The following is a 20588-nucleotide window of genomic DNA, read 5'->3' on the forward strand; positions in this document are numbered from 1 at the left end:
CTAAACAAATTTGTATTTTTCCCACCCAAAAACCAAGAAAAATCTTAAAAAAATTATATAAAAATTGCTAGTCAGATTTCCTTATGGAAAATCCTAAAAAAGTTCTATAAATCTCGATTTCCTTTACTATTCCAAACATTTTCCTATAACTGCTAATCAAATCAGATAGTTAGTCAGCTTGCTTACCTTTTCCCTTAATTTATTTTCATAGGAAAAGTTTTGGTTTTTACCAGTAAAAACCATTTAAAAACTTCACTTTAACAAGCTAGTAAAAAGATTTCCTAATATTTAGCTTATAAAAATTTGTATATTTCCCACCCAAAAACCAAGAAAAATCTAGAAAAATTATATAAAAATTGCTAGTCAGTTTTCCTTAAGGAAAATCCTAAAAAAGTTCTATAAATCTCGATTTCCTTTACTATTTTCCAAACATTTTCCTATAGCCTGCTGCTAACTTTTGGGTATGAGTGTTTTGTAAGCCGGCTGCTGCTCTTTAAAGCGGATAAAGCGGATAGAGACGCTCACATGTACGGCGCACACATACAGATGCGCCGACAAAGGAGCAGGGTCAGCCATTTTGGTTTACAACTTTCACTGTTTTTTCGGTGTTGTTCTTGTTGTTGTTGGTATTGTTGGATGGGAAAATGCGACGCCAACGCTAGCGTTAACGTTAACGCCAACGCCGCTGCTGCGACTGCTGAGAGGAGAGTTTTCCTCGCATTTTCATCGCTGAGCAGAGCAGACACCTTGGAATTGGGATCCGTATATCCGGCAGGCAGTTCACTCGTCGCCGTTGCGTCAGTTCGTTCGACACTCGACTCTCAGCTCACAGCTCACAGCTCACAGCTCATAGTTCACAGTCAATAGCTCACGCCGCGTCGCCGTTCACAGCTAAATCTATCTTTTCCAGCTAACGAGATAGTTTTCCGCCGTCGTCGTCGTTGCCGCCGCCGCCATTTGCGATTTTTGTTGTTTTTTTCTTTTATGACCAAAAAAATAAAAAAAAAAAAATACGAAGTGACAAAAGTAAAAGAAGAAGAAGAAAACCCAGTGAAAAGCCATAAGAAAGGCGAAAAGAAAAAGTGCTGAAAATTCATAGATTTAAACAAGAAAAATATTCGACAAAGTGTAAGTGTGGGAAAGAGAGAGAGAGGGGAAGAAAGAAGAAAGAAAACCAAAAGAAGAAAAAACCAAAAAAAAAAAAAAACAGGGTTAGAAAGAGACAGGGAGTGTGTTTTTCCAGGCTTACTTTGTACGCACTCACGCAGCTGCTGCCGTCTCGCTTGCACTCGCACACTCTAACCGACACCCACCGCAACCCACGGCCGCAGAGTTGTCACCTACGCAAAAATCAATAACGAAAGCAAATAAAATAAAATCCACATCGACACATCGAAAACAAGCCAAGGAAATATTACTTCCGGTCGAAAATCAAACAGTGGAAAAATCAATTTTATATCCTGACAGGTTTTTAGAAAGCTTTTAAATGGGTTTATCTCAAGGAAAAGTCTTAGTTTTTCCCTTGAAAAATCACTTTAATTTCTCCTAAAAACATAAAATCTTCAAAATTATTCATAAAATTTCCCTAAAAACTCCTTAACTTGTCATATTTTTGATCTCAAATAAGAGTAACCCTCCCCCTTGTTGTTGTTATCGATATTGCCCCACTCTAATGCCCCATTTTGGTAGCACTTTCAATCGCAGACACCATTGGCTCTTCTATCAAGCCCAGCTGCCAAAAGGCCTCTACAAATTTTCACTTTCTCACAATTCTGTTTCAACTTTTTTTCTCGCTCAAAAAAATCAAAAATTTACCCAAAATCAAAAATATACACTCACACAGACCCACAGCAAGGCAAGAGACCGATAGAAAGATACAACAACAACAACAAGCAAGCAAGCAAGCAAACAACAACAACTACAACAAGAAAGTAAGGGAGAAGAAGAAGCGAATGATTGAGCCAGATCTAGGAACCAAACTGAATCCAGTACTAAGCGTTCTATCAATCAGTTTTCTTCAACTTTTTGTTTCATAAATTAAACTTTTTTTTTAGATAACATATACCTTTCTGATCCTTTAAATATATTCTCAAACCAAACAACCAGAGAGCAAGAGAGAGAGAGAGAGACGGCAGCAACAGCGTCTTCAGCTAGGTGAAAGAAAAGTAAAGAAAAAGTCGCAGGAATAGAGAAAAATCTCAATCCAAACCCAAAACTCTGACATCTCAAAAACATCTCTCAGATAGCGACGCCCATCCGATGAGCCGAGAACCCAGAACCGTAACCTGATAACCGATAAGCCAGTAACGAATCAATAGCCTGGACAGATATCTGGAGATTTTTGGAGCACCTCAATCTCAAGCAGTCTCAACAGCATCAACCCTCAAACCAATTTGTATCTGTAAGTATGGCAGGCTATGTCTTTGATAGATAGTTAATATAAAATGACTCAAGGGAGTAACAGAGTTAGGGTTTTCACTAGATAAAGATAAAGATAGTATAGATATATACTACTAATCCAACTTGGGAATGCCCCTCTATAAGAAGTTATTCCTAATTGGAAAAGATACTAAAACTAAAATCTGTATCTTCTAGGCTTCTTAGCACTAAGAATGATCTCATAAGAAGCTAAAACCTCTTCCTTGCAAACACTTTATATTACTAGAACTTCTTATTAAACCAACTCAACTTATAATTAAACTAAAGATCAATTAAAAACCTATAACTTAGCTGAATCTAGAGCGAGTACTCCCACCGCCCCCTCCTAGAAATTCCTCAGCCTGTTCTTTCATTCATATTTCCGATGAGCAGTTCTCAGTTCTTCTTCTCTCTATTTTGGGTTAAAAGAGGGGGCCTTCACTTCGTTGCAACATTGTACGAATGACACGCCGACTACAGGGCACTCTCCTTAAGATGGCTAATAAATTTGCTAAGAGGAAAAGAGCAATGAAAGAGCAATGCAAACAAGTCTCCACTGTAGTTGAACGGAGTTTGGTTGCGTGTTTGGCGTCTATTTTAAATGTCGACAGCGCAAGATGCGCGTGGCATGAATGAAGCGTCTGTCCCGCCCCTCAGTCTTTACCCGAATCCCCACCGCACCGCACCGCCCTGCCACCCTACTGCCTTGCTCTTGTTGCCTCTTAGTCTTCCTCATTCTAATCTGGCTTGTCTGCTTCTAAATTTAATACATTCTCAAGTGAGGCAAATTCATGGAAGATGCGAATAAAATCGGATTAATTTTAAAGTTCAACAGCCGCTGAAAACGAGGGAGAGAAAGTGAATGTTGTGGGATATATAAATGAAAGATAAAGGGGGAGGGGTTTACGGGGTAAGATATATGTTTGATGGGGTCGAAATTCCTTATCGATTGGGGAGGAGATGCCTAGAGAGATGCCTCTTAGAGATGCTTTCCACACATCTTAAAGCTTCTTTAGTTAGCTAAAGTAGATGGGAAGGTTCGTTTTAGGGGGTGGCTTAGTTATATTTCAGATCTTAAGTATGCTTCTGCTTATCCTCAAACATTATCTTTTGATAGATAATTCGAAAGATCAACTTAAAAGCTTTCCTTGCGTGTGAAAATGTTACTTCTACTAGTTCCCACCTTCGATCATCATCTTTCCTTTCTAGCTGCAAGTACTTTTCTAGGAATTTCTCCCTAAATAGCTTGAGAAACCAACCAATCCATATATAAAACCTATAAATATTCCAATTACCATCCTTCAATCTCATGTTAGCCAAGAATCTCAAATCAATCCATTAGAATCCTCACAAATTAGCTGCTAATTTGCGGTTCACTCCCAGTTAGCTCCTCAAACTCCCAACGTATGTACTTGAAAGGGCGCTTCTTCATATCGCACTCGATCTTCATACAGCTCGTCATCTATCTCGTTCTATTGGCGGCAACTGTACCTCGTTAGCGCGCTCCTGTGACGCGGGTTGTCCTTGAGGCAGCTCTCTAAGAAAGCTTAGGTAGGCAGGAGGCAGGAGGCAGGAGGCAGGCAGCTTTCGCAGCTGTTGCCTGCTGCTTAGCTGCCTCGACTGCGTCTCTCTCGACTCGTCCGCCCTTCCATCCTTGGGCACTCCTCTTATCTAGTCCTTAAAGGTGTCCTGTAGCCAAAGGAGCCCATATCCCCGGCTCTAACCCCCCTGCTCTGGCATTTCGCGTTCGATTGTTTAATGTCCTGTTCGGTGGCTAGAGTGTGCGTGTGTGCGTCGGGTTAGCCCTAGGAATTAGATGTTAGAAGTTGCTGGCGACTTGATTTTTGGTTTAAACGAAAGAAGTTTTTAGTTTAAATTAAAATTATTTGGTATTTGTTGCATAAGTTAAAAGAAACTAGTTACTATTTTCTTTATAAAGCTTCAATCACGAAGAATCTTTGATGATAAAAGGGATTCTTTTGATTTTCAGCTTGCTTTTGCTTAATCTTATTCGTGATATGAAGTTTATTCTTTGATCAGAGACATATGGCCCCTTTAAAAGTTACTCTTAATAGGTATTAATTCCTATTTGTAACAACCCATACTGTAAAGTTGTCCTACTTATGGAGAGTCTTCAAAGATATATCTCAAAAGGTTCACCTTTAAAGTTATATTTTTAAGTTTGCATCCTTTTAGGAAAGGCTTCAGCTTTCTCTTCCTTTATGAACTTTAACATTTCTATCCTTAAGTTTATGTGTTAAAAATGATATCTTAAAATTGATATGTTAAAAGTTATATTATAAAAGCTATATCTTAAAAGAGATATCTTTAAAGGTAAATTTCAAAAGTTAAAACTAAACTCTTCCACTTTTCCTTTCTTGGTGACCAAAAACTTGTACCCTTAATACTATATATTAATAACGATATCTTAAAGGTTTAATATTAAAAGTTATATCTTAAAAGTTATATCTCGAAAGCTATATCTAGAAAGTTAAACCTAAACTCCTTTCTGATTGCTCCATAAAACTTGTTTCCTTAAAGTTATATATCTACAAAGATATCTGAAAAGTTATATAATATCTTAAAAGAGAAATCTTAAAACTTACATCTCAAAAGTTACATCTCAAAAGTTATATCTCAAAATTTACATCTTTCACTCAAAAACTCAACAAAAAAAGTCCTTAAATTTCATTTTTAAATAATTATTTCCTTAAAAAGAAATCTTTAAAGTTATATCATAAAAGTTATATCTGAAAAGTTATATCTTAAAAGTTAAACCTAAACTCTTTAAGTTTTTCTTTCTTTTTGCTCCATAAAACTTGTATCCCTTAAGTAATATATTAACAAAGATATCTTTAACGTTATATCTTCAAAGAAAAATCTTAAAAGTTATTTTTTCAAATTCACATCTTAAACGTTATATCTTGAAAGAGATATCTTGAAAGTAGCATCCCAAAAGTAGTATCTTAAAAAGTCACCACGAAAGTTCAATCCTTTTAGGAAACTCCTTCGCTTTCTCTATCTTGTTGCATCTTAAAACTTCTCTTCTTAAACTTATATCTTAAATATGACATCTTAAAAGTTGCATCCTTTTAACAAAGTTCTTCACCTCCTTTTTCTTGTGGCATCTTAAAACTTATATCCTTAAAGTCATATACTAAAAGTGATATCTTGAACTATTTTTTTTCTTAAAAGTTATGTCCTTAAAGTTATATTAGTAAAATTCTTTAAAGAAACTCCTTCACTTATCCTCTCCTTGTTGCAACCAAAAAGTAATACCCCAAAAAGTTAAGAAACTTCCTTCCATATGTTGCATTCACCTAGCTACCAACTACATGCAACATAAGCCAAAAAGGATATCGAATCCTTAAACGATAATTCCGAAAAGGACACGAACACTTTTCTGTATGCATTGGGCTTGAGCGAACGATTCGTGTGCATCTCAATCACATTTGACTGCGTTCGCCATTGCAGTCGGGAAAATTGTAATCAACCACTGAGCCACTGAACCACCGAGACCACCACCGACACCACCCAGGCCACCCACAAGTGTCTAAGTGGACGGACAAACGGACAAATGGACAAACGGACGCAGGCACATAGATCTGGGCGATTTTATTCGCAGTGCCAGGAGACGAGTGTCCTTCCCCTTCTCTTTCACTCTTGCTAGTAAAGCCTGCAATATAGGTAGGAGGGGGGAGTAGTGTGGGTGGTTAGGCCTGGTGTGTTGCATACTTTCAAGGGGTTGCTGTTGCACTTTGCTGTGCGCGCGCCATTTTCTGTGTTTCGTTCTCTTGAGAAAAAAAAGGAAATGGAGCAGAAAAAGTGCAACTGCAACAGGCGTTCGCCATTTGCCGCTTGGCAATGACCAAGAGGAGTGTGGGGGTCGTAGGTCAAGCCCGCCCACCCGGGGGTTATAACCTTTGGCAGGATGATGTTGCAACCGCAGGAGTTGCCACCCCTTAAGCTTCTTGATGCTCTTGCTTTTGCTTTTGCTGCTCCTGCTGCTGCTGCTAGCGATGGTGGTGGTTGGAAACCCTTTGCCGTCGTCGTTGCACTTTTGTTGCAAATTGCTGGCAAAGGACAAAAAGCTTTACAAGCCTCGCCACCTCTAATTGGCTTGTCGCGGCAGCAAAGGAAGGAGAAGAAGGAGGAGGAGGAGGAGGAGGACGATTGCCAGGAAGGATTCAATCGGCAGGCGATGGCAAAAGGGTAGAACTAATTTAAACCATGTACCATATGTACCCCTCTTGCACCCTGGCGTCACCCTTTGCCAGCTTTGCCAGCTTCTTGAGAAAATGCGAAAGAGAAACAGAGAGAGAGAGAGAGAGAGAGAGAAAGAGAGTGAGGGAGCTGGAGATGAGGCCTATTAAACGTCAATTAATGTCACCTTCAACAACTGCAATTGCTGCCCATTGCAGTTGCCCATCGTTCAACCCTGGACCCTTCCTGGGTCTCCTACCCTGTACCCTCTATCCTCTACCCTCTCGATTCTGATTTTGTTTTGATTGCGACGCGTGCAGGGCCTTAAGTTGGCGGGCAGGATGGCTAAGAGGGCAGCCAGGGCAGTGTGTGTGTGTGTATGTGTGTGTGTGATAACTATATAGAGGGTCAGAGTGCACTGTTGCATGCAACAAGTGAGCTGACAAAAGCAGATGGAACATTGCCACGACCCAGCTCTCCTTTTTTTTTATTGCCATTTGAATGCATCAAAAAAAACAGGCACGGAACGAGCTTTCAACAAGGTTGCAAGTTTTCAATTTGATTTTAAAGGCATTTCAACACTTTAAGTGTCATGATGATAGCCCCTTAGTTTTCCTTGCAACTTCAATGTTGGGAAATAATAAAACGAAAGGGTTAAGAAGCAGCTTGGCTAAAGTCAGTTTCGAAAATTGTTGCAAGTTTTTAAAGGAATTTATGTTTAGAGAGCTTAAAGTAACTTATTAAGGTTGCAACTTACAAAGTTGATAGGTTTGTAGATAAAAATAAGAATATTACTAGATATAAATTCTTTTTTAAAACTTACTTAATGATATAGAAGTTCGATTATTAAGATTACTCTTTTCAGTAGTTCCAATAACAAAAGTTGAAGTTCTTAAGAAGTTTCTTTTAAAGTCGAGAAGCATAAGTTTGTTAATAGGTAAGGCTTATTAGAAGAGAAACTTCTTAAGTAGTTTCTTTTATGCATCATTTGACTAAGAATATAGTTAGTGCCTATAACAATAGTTAAAGTTCTTAGGTTAGTTAGACATAGAGTACTAAAACAGAACTCTATTGACCTTATGCCAGGTAGAAGCACTAGATTTAAGCAGTTCTAATCGTTATAGATGAAGTAAAAAGAGGTTGTAGGTAGATATACGAGTATAGAAATATATTTAGATGAAATGGAAATGAAAGAGAATTTTGATTAAGATTAATGGATTGAGATTGGTGGTTAATATGAAGAAATTATATATTAAACGTTAAATGCATTAGAAACATAAAAACACAACAAATTCTAGTCAGAGATTGTTAGTTAGCTGTGTTTGCTACTCATATAATAGTAAAGTGATTAGTAGTTCCCAAGTTTTATATTAGTTTTGACTAAGAATCTAGAAGGTCATCTTTTAGCACCTCCTTAGATTCCGTAGATCCTTTATTCCTTCTCTTACTCCATACTTATCATCGCTAATCGCTGCTTTTAATAGTTATAGAGATACGGATAGAAAAGTTAGGATAAGTTTGATACATGACGAATGTTAGATGATGGAGAAGAGATGATAAATGATTAGATGTCACTCCTCCTACATTGTAAAGTTAGGGCTTAAAAGTTAGGGTACTAAAAATCTATCTCGGGATAGATTTTTAGTAAGTTATGTTTACAAGACGAACTAGCGGTTCCATATTTTTGTATGTTACTTTCGATTAAAAACTTAATTAGCAGCTTAATAGTTTCTTAGTTCATTTGTTCATTCTGCTTCGCCTTACTTATCAACGATAATCACAGCTTTTATTGGTTGTAGATAAAGTGATAGAAGAGATAGGATATGTTAGATATATGATGAATAAGAGATGATAAATCTCAGATGATACTCCTACATTGTAAAGATCCTAAAAGTTCTAGGGATAGATTATAAGTAAGTTACATTAACTAGACAAACTAACGGTTCCATAAGCGGTTCTGATTAAGAAGTTAGTTGCCTGCCCAATAGTTATTTTGTTCCTTCAACTTCTCCATACTTATCACCGCTAATCGATAATTTTAATAGTTATAGTTGAGATAAGCTTAGATAGGCTAGAATTTATGATGATATTATCAAATATATTCATCAAATTTAAAGATGTTGAAAGTTCTAAAAAGCTATCTTTATATCCTTTATTCGAAAATCAGAGTGCTAACTAGATCTCTACTTCAATTTTACTTCTACTTCCGCTTAAGAACTTAGTTAGCAGCCCACTAGTTCCTTGAACTACTCTAAACTTTGCCTTGCTAATCGCAGCTTTGGACTTGAACTTGCGGCTCAAGCTCAAGGACATTGTACTAACCTTGCCCTGCCTGCCCCTATGTATGTACACTCATGGACAAAATAATAGGTGTGAATTTTTTTTTTTGAGGATATCGATTTTAATTGATATAAACATAACATATTATGGGAAAACTATACTTTTTTATTATGGTTACACTGTTACGATCAATTTTTGGTGAATTCCCGGAAGTCAGAAGCTTTCTGAAGAAAATTGTGGATATTTTATTGCTCAGACTGCAAATTCGCCTGGACATTAAAATAGGTGTGTCGAGCAAAACTTTAATCTAAAGCTAATTAGGATAATTGTTTGGTTGCAGAAAGTAAGGTATTACGATAATTTAACTAAATCGGGAAATAACAATCACTAAAATTGCATTAGATGGGCCGTGGGAGACATTGCAGTGCGGAAGAGAGGAAGCTCATTCGACGACTCCGAGATGAAGGAAAAACATACAAATCGATTGCTGTTTTAATGAAACGATCTCAGAATTTTGTAACCAATGCGTTAAAACCGAAAAAAGTAGGTGAAACTCGGGGAGCACCCAGAAAAACATCATCTAGGGCCGATAATCGCATGGTTCAGTTGGTTAAACGAGACCCGTTCAAGTCTTCCAGGAGGATTTCCAACGAAATTGGAAATATTGTGTCATCACGGACCGTTCGGCGACGTTTGGCAATGGCAAACCTACCAGGTAGGATTGCCCGCAAAGTTCCTTTGCTTCGGCCGAAAAATAAAAAGATGGGGAAACAATTTGCTCTAGATCGTAAAGCCTGGTCAGGACCGGAGGGTGAGAAAAAATGGCATAACATTCTCTGGAGTGACGAAACCAAAATAAATTTATTTGGAAATGATGCTAAAAGGAATGTTCACCGTCCGAAAGGCAAAGAATTTGATCCCAAGTACACCTGTAAGACTGTAAAACATGGAGGTGGTAGCCTAATGGTATGGGGATGCTTTTCATGGAATGGTGTTGGTCCGATTCATCGCATTGATGGAATAATGGACAGATTCGTATACAGAGACTTATTGGGGGCAGTGATGCTGCCATATGCTGAGGATAATATTCCAATTTTATGGAAGTTCCAGCAGGATAACGACCCAAAACACGCCTCTCTACTAGTCAGGGAGTGGTTTCGTGAGCAAAATGTGGATGTTCTGGAATGGCCGAGTCAATCCCTGACCTAAATCCCATCGAAAATCTCTCTGGGGTGAACTCAAAAGAGAGGTAGGAAGGTCCTCGTGTCAAAATAAAAACCAACTTTGGGATATTGTCCAAAAAAGCATGGTACTCCATCCCCATTGGAACTTGTCGCAAGCTGATATCATCCATGCCAAGACGAATGGAGAAAGTTCTCAAAAATAATGGAGAGTATACCGGCTACTAACTGCTACATACTCAACTTAATGTACAAAAAGATCAAAAATAGTGAAATATCCATTTAGTTTAAACGTTTAGTTCCTTACACCTATTATTGTGTCCAGCCAAAAATGGCCAACTTAGGAAAAAATCTACTTCTGTTGTTAATGATAAGGTTTATAGTATTGTTTCTTTTTTTCTTTTAAAGACAATTAATATACGTTTTAAAAAAACTTTGTTTTGAGCTGATTGGAGAAAGCATGACTTAGAAATTAAAAGTTAAAAATGAAAAATAAAACACACCTATTATTTTGTCCATAAGTGTACTTTCCCCCCCCAACTAGGATTCTATGTGAAACTCGCTTGAAGTGTCCTTTCACCTCTCAAACCCCCTCGTCCTATACCTCCTCCCACCTTCCCGCCGCCCTCTCTCACACCCTCCGCCTCTTGCATTACGTTTTTCAATTTTTCGGCTGCTTTTTGCGTTTCATTTTTTTTTTTTTTTTTTTTTTTTGTGTATTTTTTTCTAAGAAAAAAAGAACAAGAACTCCGGTATACCGAGCAGCTATTGTGTGTTGGCAATTCACTTCCTTTGCCGCTTCCTTCTTCCTTTTCGGTTTTCAGTTCAGTTTTCTCAGTTCAGTTTTGGGTTTATAAAGTTTAGGAAAAATATATATTAAGAGTAAGATTAATTAAAGTATAAAATAAGTATTAAAAAACTCTTTTAAGAACTGAAAACTTAGTTAACATTAAAAACTTATTAAAGTTCCTTTAAAATCTCAAATTTTCACCTTTTTCTGCTTATTAAGTTCTTAATATTTTTTTAACCAATTTTTTTAAGAAACTTAATTTAAAAATAGTTTAAAAAATGATTTTGTAACTGGCATTAAATCAAGTATTGAAGAATTTTCGAATTCCAGAACTTAAGCGCCGTCGTCATCGTTGTCGTCACACCAACACACACACACACTTAGCCACCTTTCCTTATGCTTGCCTGTATGTGTATATGTGTGCTTGTGTGTATCCATGTGTGTCTCGTTTTTTGGCAACGCCAACAGCGCAGTCAGCGCCAACGTCGACGCTGGCAGCGTTATAAAAAAGAGCGAAAGAGAAGGAGAAAGGGAGAATGAGAGTAGTCCTGAATATATTCTGTCTCACTCGCACGCGCGCTCCTTTAAGTTCCCTGTTTTTTTTTTGGTTGTTTCGTGGGGGAATGATGAGTGGCGGGGGGCTTAGGGGGGATAACACACGCGCGTCTTTTCTGAGCCACTTTTTGAGTGAGTTTTATTGGCAGAGCTGAGTTTTCGGCACAGGAGGAGTGGTGGAGACAGGAGACATTCCTTATACAGTCCAACTTCCCTTTGCTGGAACATCCAGTATCCAGGCAGAGTATCTTTGACTCAAGCCAAAACCGCTAGACAGCCCAGGTTTTTAGGGATTGTTTACTTAAGGCTTACTTTGATACTTTGTATCTTTTATTGTAAAAGCAAGAATTGCTCAAGTCAGTGTCTAGAAGTCGTACTAGTTTTTGAGGAACTGGAATCTTTAATCTTACCAAACGAAAAAGATAGCTTACTAAATCTAATGACCACTAATTACCAGAATAACTTCCTTGCTTTTTCTTTCCCAAGCTAACTCTTACAGCAATCCTTCATATAACAATGCTTTTTAACAACTTTCATCTTTGTTTTAATTTAAGTTTTTAACTTAATTTTGCTTTTAATAAGACGAAATATATCTTAGTTTTAGTATAACCCAAAAGTATCTTAGTATCTCAACTTATATAGTGCATAAAAAGAGCTTAAGTTAGGTACAAACTTTCTAACTAACTTTAGTTTGAGTTTTAATATCTCAAGTTTAGCCTTAATAACTAACTTACTCTTTGAGAGATAACTAATAAGATTCCTCTTCCTTTCGCTCAAAGTCTTCATAACGAACGAAGAGTTTAGATATCAAACTAAATCTTGATTAGAATATACCCACGAATACCTCTTCCAAGCTTTCCATTCTAAAATTTCCCTTCTAGGAATGATATTTCTGTCAATAAAATGCAACTCAAATTAGTAGATCTTTTTAAAAAGTTAAAAAAGTTTGAAATAACTTACAAACTTTTAAGATTTCTATATTTTCCAAAGATATTAAGAAGTTTATATTAGTTTAGGTGCACTTTTAAACTATTTTAGTGCCTTTAAAAACCTTTTAAATAATTTTGTATGAAGTTATATTATGTTGGCTCTATCTATATATTCTATATAACAGTCTTAAGCAATTTGTTTCTTATTTTTTAAAACTTATAAGGACTTTCCTAACTCTACTAGGAACGAAATCTAGAGGGAGTGGGAAACATTTGGCTAAACGTAGTTATGGCATTATCTTATAGGGTTTAAAAATGCTTACTTAAAGAAAAGTCAATACTTTCTACTATTTAAATAGTAATATATTTTAAGATAATCTACAAATCAATCATATAAAAACCCTTTAGTATCTCAAAGATACTCCAGTTAATGACAATATACCGCCCATCAATGGTTTAAAAGATACTATATCTAGCAAAGGTGGATAGTTAGATAGAAACACACATAATTTATATCTCAGGATCTGCGGGCCTTGTAGCGCCAGAGCTTTTCTGATAACCCAAGTGAACTAAACCTCCATTTTAGATTTCATCTGTCTCATTGTTAGCTTTAATTACCGCTTTTATCAATTTCCGCGCCACTCACCGAAAAACCAAGGGGATAGAGGAAGAAGAAGAAGAAATAGCCGCCGCCGCCGACAAAGTCACTCAACTCATATGCCATCTCTTTCCTTCGCTTAACTCAAAAACACTCGCCGAAAATTTTCGGCAATCTGTCACACACACTAATACAAGCGGTCTTTCTTAGTCTTTTGCCTTTGCCTTTTGCTTTTGCTTCTCCTCTCCGCTGCGTGTATGCCACTGTATATGCGTGTGTATAGCTGTGTGTTGTATTACGGCTGTATAGCTGTGTGTGTACGTTTTGTATCTGTGTTTAGGAATTTCGGCAGCGGAGAAAAAAAAAATGTGAATTTTCGAGTGAAACTGCGGCCGTGCGCTCGTTCGGCAGTTCAGTGTCTGAAAACGCTCCTAACTGTAAGCAACGTAGCGTCGCGACTCGCGGGCTGCCTCCAAAAAAAAAAAAATAACCATAAAGCAAAAAGAAAAAGAAATTGTACAAAGCCAACAAAAAAGCAAGAAAGAAATGAGAAAAAATAGCCAAACGAAAAACACCAAAAGAAGCAGCAACGGCAGCAGCAGCCTTGAATCAATTTTTTCTGTGTTACACTTACTTGATTTTGTGCCATTTTTGCCATTTTCCGTTTTGCGCGCCACGGATACTTGGATACACGGATAACGGAAACGGCTAACGGGAAACGGCGGATTCCCCGTTACAAACTATCTTCACTGAGAAAATCCCCAAAAAGCAAAAAAAAAAAAAAAGAAGAAAAGAACAAGAAATGAGGAGGGGGTGGTGAATAACACGGGGGGCTTGTGGGGGATTTCTGTGTGTGTTTTTTTTATTGTTGCTATTGCTGCTGCCGCTGCTACTTTTTTCGTGGCATATTTTTTGACTTTGACTTTAAATCGTTTGCCTTTGCTTTTTTCCTTTGCCATTGCCATTGCCTTTGCCCCTGTGATTGTGTGTGTGTGTGCCTGAGTGTGCGTGTGTGTTAGCAACAATATAATATTTTTTTTTTCATATTTTTCTTGATAACATTTTTCAAATTTCCACTTCAACAACAACGACAACAAAAAGTGTTTTCCCGCATTTACAAGCCAAACAAAATCAAAACCGCGCACCACCAATCAAACAAGAACAACAATCTTTTTTTTTTTTTTTGAAGGCACTCTGACATCATCTGCAAAGCTCCACTCTCCACTGCGCGAAAAAACAAATACCAAAAAAATTAAAAAAGAAAAACAACAACAATTCTTAAACATCAACAGCAGAGACAACAAAACAACATTCGAGAGCAACAAATGGAAAAGTAAGCCAGAGGACAGGGGACAGCAGACGGAAAGAAACAAAACAAAACGACAAACAGCAGAAATTTCGACAATTTTTTTGGGCCATATGCGAAATGGTTTATTTTTCTTTCGCCTACTTATTCACCACAAAAAAATATCGAAAAAAAACAAAACCAAAAAAATGCCAACAACAACGCTCACGCACACACACACACGAGAGCCAAGATCAAAGTCAACATGACGAAAAAAAGCTCGCTCTCTCTTAATTTTTTTTTTTTTGGACGCTCTCACGCATCGTCCCGCATAAATCTCTTCTACTTACATACTTCTAATGCTCCCGCGCTCGTTCTCACACTCTCTTTATCTTTCTCTCTGCGGCGGACTCTGTCTCTCTGTCTTGTCGGCTCTCCCACGCCGCCTTGATGACGAAAGCAAATAGCCGAAAAAAGCGAACCAAAAAAAAAAAAAAAGAAATGAAAAAGAAAGCTGACGTTTGCCGGCCGGCGATCGCAACAGCTGTTAGTTTTAACCCTTGTGTGGGCGTGTTAACCCTAAGTCCCTCTGTATCCTTAAAGTGACCCCGCAGAAAACTAATTGCATTTTCCCCGTCTCTTTCACAGATAACTCTTTTTTTTGGCCCAATTGACACCAAAAACAAACAAACAAACAAAAAAACCAACCACAAACCACTAATGTAACTTTTTTTGAAGCCCACAAAAAGGACGAGTTTGATTAAAAAAAAAAAAACAGCAACCAAGTTTCGAGTAAAGAAAAGTTTAAATTAAACAAACCAAAATAAAACGTAAAAGACAGTTGCGAAAAACCCGTGAAAAATCAAAATAAGAAATGCAAACGCGACTTTAATACAAAAACCCACGGACAAACGCTTGCTAAACGCTTTTTTTCCCCGGTTCAGCAGAGGTCAGAGCAAAAGTTTCGACTCGGCAAAAAGAAATTACCAAAAAAAACATAAAAAACAAAAATTATAAATATAAATTTATCTAAAAGCTATAATCCGTCAAGGACGTGAGTCAATCAATCGATTAATTATTTGAACGCGCTAAATTCAAAAAGTCATCATTCCACACGTAACAAGAGTTAAAGCAGGAGTTTAAAAAGAAGACAAGCTAAAAAAAATACAAAATATCGAAAAAAGGATATATCTAAAGATCAATCTCGAAAGCAACGATTCGCGTTTTCGAAATTATAATTACAAATTCTAAAGTGTTCGATTGCATCGATTTTTGCCAATAACTTCGGTTTCAGTCCGGCTAAGTCAGTAAGCTAATCTCCCTGAGATATATAGAATATATATATATATATCCGATCGACTTACCAACCCCGAAGGTAAACCCTAAAAAACACACGCACACCCAACCAAAAAGCACAGAGAAAAAAAAGAGCTACCGAAAAAATGGCATCCGAACTAGATCAATTCGCCGACCTGGAACTTTCAAAGGAGGATCGTGAACAGATCTTCGATCCGCCACTGGATCGACAGCAGTTGGAAGGTGCTGGCACCTCAAGGTATGTACTCGATTACTATTAACCCTTAGAAAAGATCGAAAAACAGGCCTTTTTTTCTCTCTATCCAAACAATAATTTGAAATCAATCCATTCTACCCCCCAAAAGAAATACCAAAATCAAAACCATTCCTCCATCTTTCATTGATCTTGATGTAGCTTTTGTAGTTTGTTGTATGATGCTTTTTTAGCTTTTTAGTGCGGGTTCCCAACAAAAAAAAAAAAAAAATTATAACCACCACCCACCATTATTACCACCCATCCACTTAGAAATCCGATACTCTTACCCCACCAGATCTTAACCCCCGAAAAGATCAGATCAGTTCAGTTAGTTTGGCCAACAACTTAGCTAGCTGGTCGAAAATGGCGCCAAATGGTTTTTAGACACGCCTCGGTTGCGATTCGATGCGCCCCTCCAAGGTTTAGGGCACAAAAACCAAGGGGAGAAATATAAAAAACTAAACATAAAGTTGAGGCTCTCATAAGTAATGGGAAACCCGGAAGGGCTACCAACGCGATCCTTTATTTGAATCTAAATCAGAATTCCTGAGATGGCTCTTCTCCGGCTCTGGCAATCCACAATTGCACAAATTATCACGCCAAATAACATGAAGTTTGCCCCTCATGCGATGGCCCTCCTACTTTGCCACCCTAACATATCACCTCACCTCCTCAACCCTCTCCCCACCTTTTTTTTTGGACATACAACGCTGCTAAATAGCAGCTAATTTCCTGTGATAAATTGGGCATATCACCGGGAGACAGGGAGACAGGAGGCTAAAAGAAGAGAACAATATATATACATACATCTATACATATATATATATATATATATATAGTGGTATATGTATGTGGAAAAATGGCTCTCAGTAGGAAGGAGGAGGAGGAGGAGGACGTGAGGATACTGAGGATCCTCGGCCCCGACCCTCGTCAAGTTGCCCCCTCGAGCCAAGCTCAAGTGGTGTAAGTAAACACTGAGCGGCCTAGAACAAGCCGGGGGTAGGCGAAACCATCATCATTGTCACATAAAAAAGCCCCGGGAAGCCCGGGAAGTAGCCACCACTACCTGTCTCGCCCCTCACAGCCTCTATTCCTTTAGCGATCCTCAATCTACGATCCTTAGGATTTCTTTGCCAACCCCCGATCTGACAGAATTGATATACTTGCCGCACGCTGCTGCCTCCGAATAGGAGGAGCAGTAAAAAAAAAAAAACGCAACAGAGCATATGCAGAAAGGGTTGTGAGGAGGAAACTCACTTAGCATCATCCTAAGGATCGTTTCTCATTCCCTTTCTTTTTTTTTTTCTGTTTGATGGAAAAGGAGTAGGGGAGGTGCAAAAAGATCAATGAAGGACAGCCACTGGGCAACCAAAGATCGAAGTTCGTTCGACCCAACTCAGGGAGCCAAAGATAATGTTTGTGTTGCACCTCTAAACAGATTAGCATTTTTTATATTTTACTTTATTTTTGCTTTTTGTGATGATCATAAAAAGAAGGGCTTCTAAGAGAGATCAAACATGACCAGTTGCTGGGAATATTGCCAAAGAAAAGGCCTAAATGGATTATGGTCAAATATAACACCATGAGGTATCAGACTGGGAAGAATTGAAACTATGAAATATATTCTTTACTCTTAAAAAAATTCCAATCAATTAATGCTATTTTAGAATTGCCAAGATCTGTTCCTTCCAAAACTAAAGTTATCGAAAGTTTACAAAAGAATTAGGTTTACTTTCTTAGATATTGATCATCATTGATCTTCGATAGAAATCGTCTTATAGATGCTAGAACTAGCTTTTACAATGTTCTATCTTAACCCATAACAGAATGATATTATCTTGCTGACTTGACTAGGAGAATACAAAGTTGGCCATAAATTTCTCACCTTAGGGCTTAACCCACCTAAAAATGTTATCATAAAGAAGATGGAAAACTTTTCGAAACAATTTTTGGTAATTCAATTTACTACAATTAGGTGATCTTATGATTATAATCTTAGCATCAACTTCTTCCAATAAATATTAGTATTTGATTTGATGAAGATTTACGATGTAAGATTAGAACATGATGAGATTGTACAAACCCATTCAGATTCTAGTTTAAGCCCTGTCGCCCACAAGCTTGTTGCTTTCTTCATGCCTCCCAACATTAAGGATTGCGATTCTGCTGGTCAATTCCCGCTGCGTGTTAAGCCGCTTGTTGCAACAACTGCTAAGCCGGTAGGCAAAAAAAAAGGAAATACAAAAACCTAAAAAAAAATCCCAACTAATTTCCTGCTGGAATGCAAAGTAAACAAAACAGTCGAGCGAAATAATATGAAAAGTCCATGGAAAAAGAGACCAGAGACCAAGAGACCAGAGGAAAAAAGTCTCACAGACAGGCGAAATCTTTTTCTGTAGCAATTGGTTTAATCCGGCAAAGGAAACATGCCGCTGCCACAGGAGGAGGCATCTTTCGCCAGGTTCGATTTGCTTTTTCGTTTGCTTTTGCTTTGCTTTGGCTCTAATTTGGACTTGGACTTGGTCGTGGTCGTGGTCTTATGGTCTTTGCCTTGGTCTTGGGATTTTGCTTAGAAAGAAGGGTTGACCCAGAACGCCAGCGATCGAGATGAGATCTCATCTCATCTCTGGAATCTTTTCTCTGTGTTTGTGTGTGTGTGTTGGTGATCTCATGATCAGGTTTCTCAGGAGAGTTGGCGGTTCGGAAATATGATTTTGGCTGAGTTTAGGGGCTTTCCTGCCCGCTTCATTGTGTTTTTTTTTCTTTTTTGCTATATTTTTTTTGTTGTATTATTTTTGGTTTATTTTTTGTATTTGCCCCTTGTGTGTTTGTTCGTTGTTGTTGTTGTTGTTGTTTTTTTTTCTAGTCGCAAAACGCAAAACACGTTTCTCATATTTCCAAACTCGCTCTCATTTTCTGCGAGTGCTGCGAGATGCGCGCTCAAACATTTTTAATTATACAAGAGGCTGCCCTTGTTCCGTCTTCCGCTGGCTTCTAATGTTTGTTCACTTGCGGATGGGGTGGGGCCGAGGGCTGCTCCTTGCTAGCTACTGCTAGCTTCCTTGCTTGCCAATTTGTCCATTGCCACTTTGCTGTCTCTGCCTCTGCAGTGCTTCTAATCGCAACCCTTTTGCTTGCCGCCATCTGTATCTGCGTATCTTTGCCTCTGCCACTTAGCCTGGCAAGGAGGACTCGCTTGGAAGCCAGCAGCAAATTTGATTCCCATCGATTATCAACTAGCAGGGAGAGTCCTTTCCGCCTGCCTGCTGATCCTGCCACTGTTGCTCGCCTTTTTTGATTGACAGCCAAATTAGTAGAGCTTCTTCTTGATCCGCAGGATCCCTTCTTGTTCTCGTCTTTTGGGGTTAGATGGGTTTTGGCGATCTAGAAAAGCTAGAGCCAGCTTAGAGCAACAGCTGCTTCTACTCAAACCAAACAACGAAGCCTGACCTTGGTTTATCGCTCCATTCATTCTCTGATCCAATCCAAACCGATCCAAACCGATCGCCCCCGCCTTTGTCGTCACTTCACAAAGACCAGCCAAAACTCGATTCACATGAGTCCAGACGTATGTGTACAATATGCATATATATGTATGTATATAGAGTGTGATTATGCACTGTACAAAAGCAGGTTAACTTTCTATAACTATTTTCTATTAAGATTAAGAAAACTGTGATTAGTTAAGCTATTAAAACATTAGATAGTTTAGGGTTTCACTTTAGAATGTTTCAACTTTGATTTGAATGAAAGTTGCATCAGTTTTTCATCTATTTTGTTTTCAGATTCTATTATAATAGTCTCTCCTATAACCTGTTTAATAGTTCCCTGATATTTCCCATCTAAAATCATATGTTAGGAAAAAGATACTTTGATTCTTTTCATTATATAAAATAATGAATAAATATAAAGGAGATGATCTAGCCTTTTCTCTTGACCAGAGTTAAGCCAACAAATTTCACCAAAAAACTCTGTGTTTTACACATAATAAAGCCTAGATTTTTTTCCAGTGTATCTGTGTTGTATAGAATCAGAAATGAATGAAATCAAGTACTCAGTGAGTGGAGTGGCGGGGGAGGCCGTCACACTTTACCTACATTTGCCCAAACACAAAAAAAAACAAACAAAATATGCTCTGGCCCATATTGAGATTGTTGGGATAGTTGTTGGTATAGAAGGACGTTGATCAGAGGGTAAGAAGGGGTATTTGGTGGGAGGGGTAAGGCGTGGCCCGCCAAATTTCCGCTGCTGCGAATTGCTTGAACTGCGATTGCTGGAAGTTGAAGCTGTTGCACAGCGGAAGACCAGAAGGACACCGACTTTGCCAAATCATTATGGACAGCAGACAGGATGCACACATACATATATATATATACATATATTTTAAATATTTTCCTCCGTTTATACTCCTACAACGCCAGGTAGACAGGTAGCCAGAAATGCATAAGTATGCGTTTTTTTTGTGTGTGGGAGTTCAGGTAACAAAAAACCAGAACAGTCTTGGCCTGCCCTAATTTCAAGGTGATTCTGTAACCGGGTTAAGCTTTTGACAGTCCTTAAAGAGGCATTCAGTATGATCTCTTGCTAAATGCAGTTGAAGTTATACTATAGCTCGGAATATTTTATCACTTAAACTTGAATTATTGAAGATAGAATGTATTTTCAGACTTCCGACCCCTAATGGTCTTAATAATCTTTATAATAGCTACGAAATCACTAAATAGACCTTGAATCCTAGTTTCTTAACTTGCAAATAGTACAGAATTTTATTTCGATTACCGAATTATTGTCCTTACA

At 38.0% G+C, this 20588-nt stretch overlaps 1 protein-coding gene across 8 annotated transcripts in view; it reads left to right on the forward strand.

The window, feature by feature from the left end:
• Window positions 1-1042: 1042 nt before the first annotated feature.
• LOC108117593 (insulin-like growth factor 2 mRNA-binding protein 1) overlaps window positions 1043-20588 on the forward strand; it is a 36047-nt gene continuing 16501 nt past the window's right edge. For 2 of the 8 annotated variants that reach the window (XM_017230100.2, XM_017230102.2), the window contains exons 1-3: window positions 1193-1988; window positions 2055-2401; window positions 14888-15794. In XM_017230100.2, coding sequence (XP_017085589.1) covers window positions 15682-15794 — 113 coding nt within the window. In that variant the 5' untranslated portion in view covers window positions 1193-1988; window positions 2055-2401; window positions 14888-15681. Of the gene's footprint in view, window positions 1129-1190; window positions 1989-2054; window positions 2402-13374; window positions 13392-14143; window positions 14288-14887; window positions 15795-20588 lie in introns of those variants that run through there. The other 6 variants (XM_017230097.2, XM_017230098.2, XM_041818376.1 and 3 more) reach the window with 6 other exon arrangements.

The sequence above is a fragment of the Drosophila eugracilis genome, unplaced genomic scaffold, assembly GCF_018153835.1.
Source record: "Drosophila eugracilis isolate 14026-0451.02 unplaced genomic scaffold, ASM1815383v1 contig_2155, whole genome shotgun sequence".
NCBI classification, from domain to species: Eukaryota; Metazoa; Arthropoda; class Insecta; order Diptera; family Drosophilidae; genus Drosophila; species Drosophila eugracilis.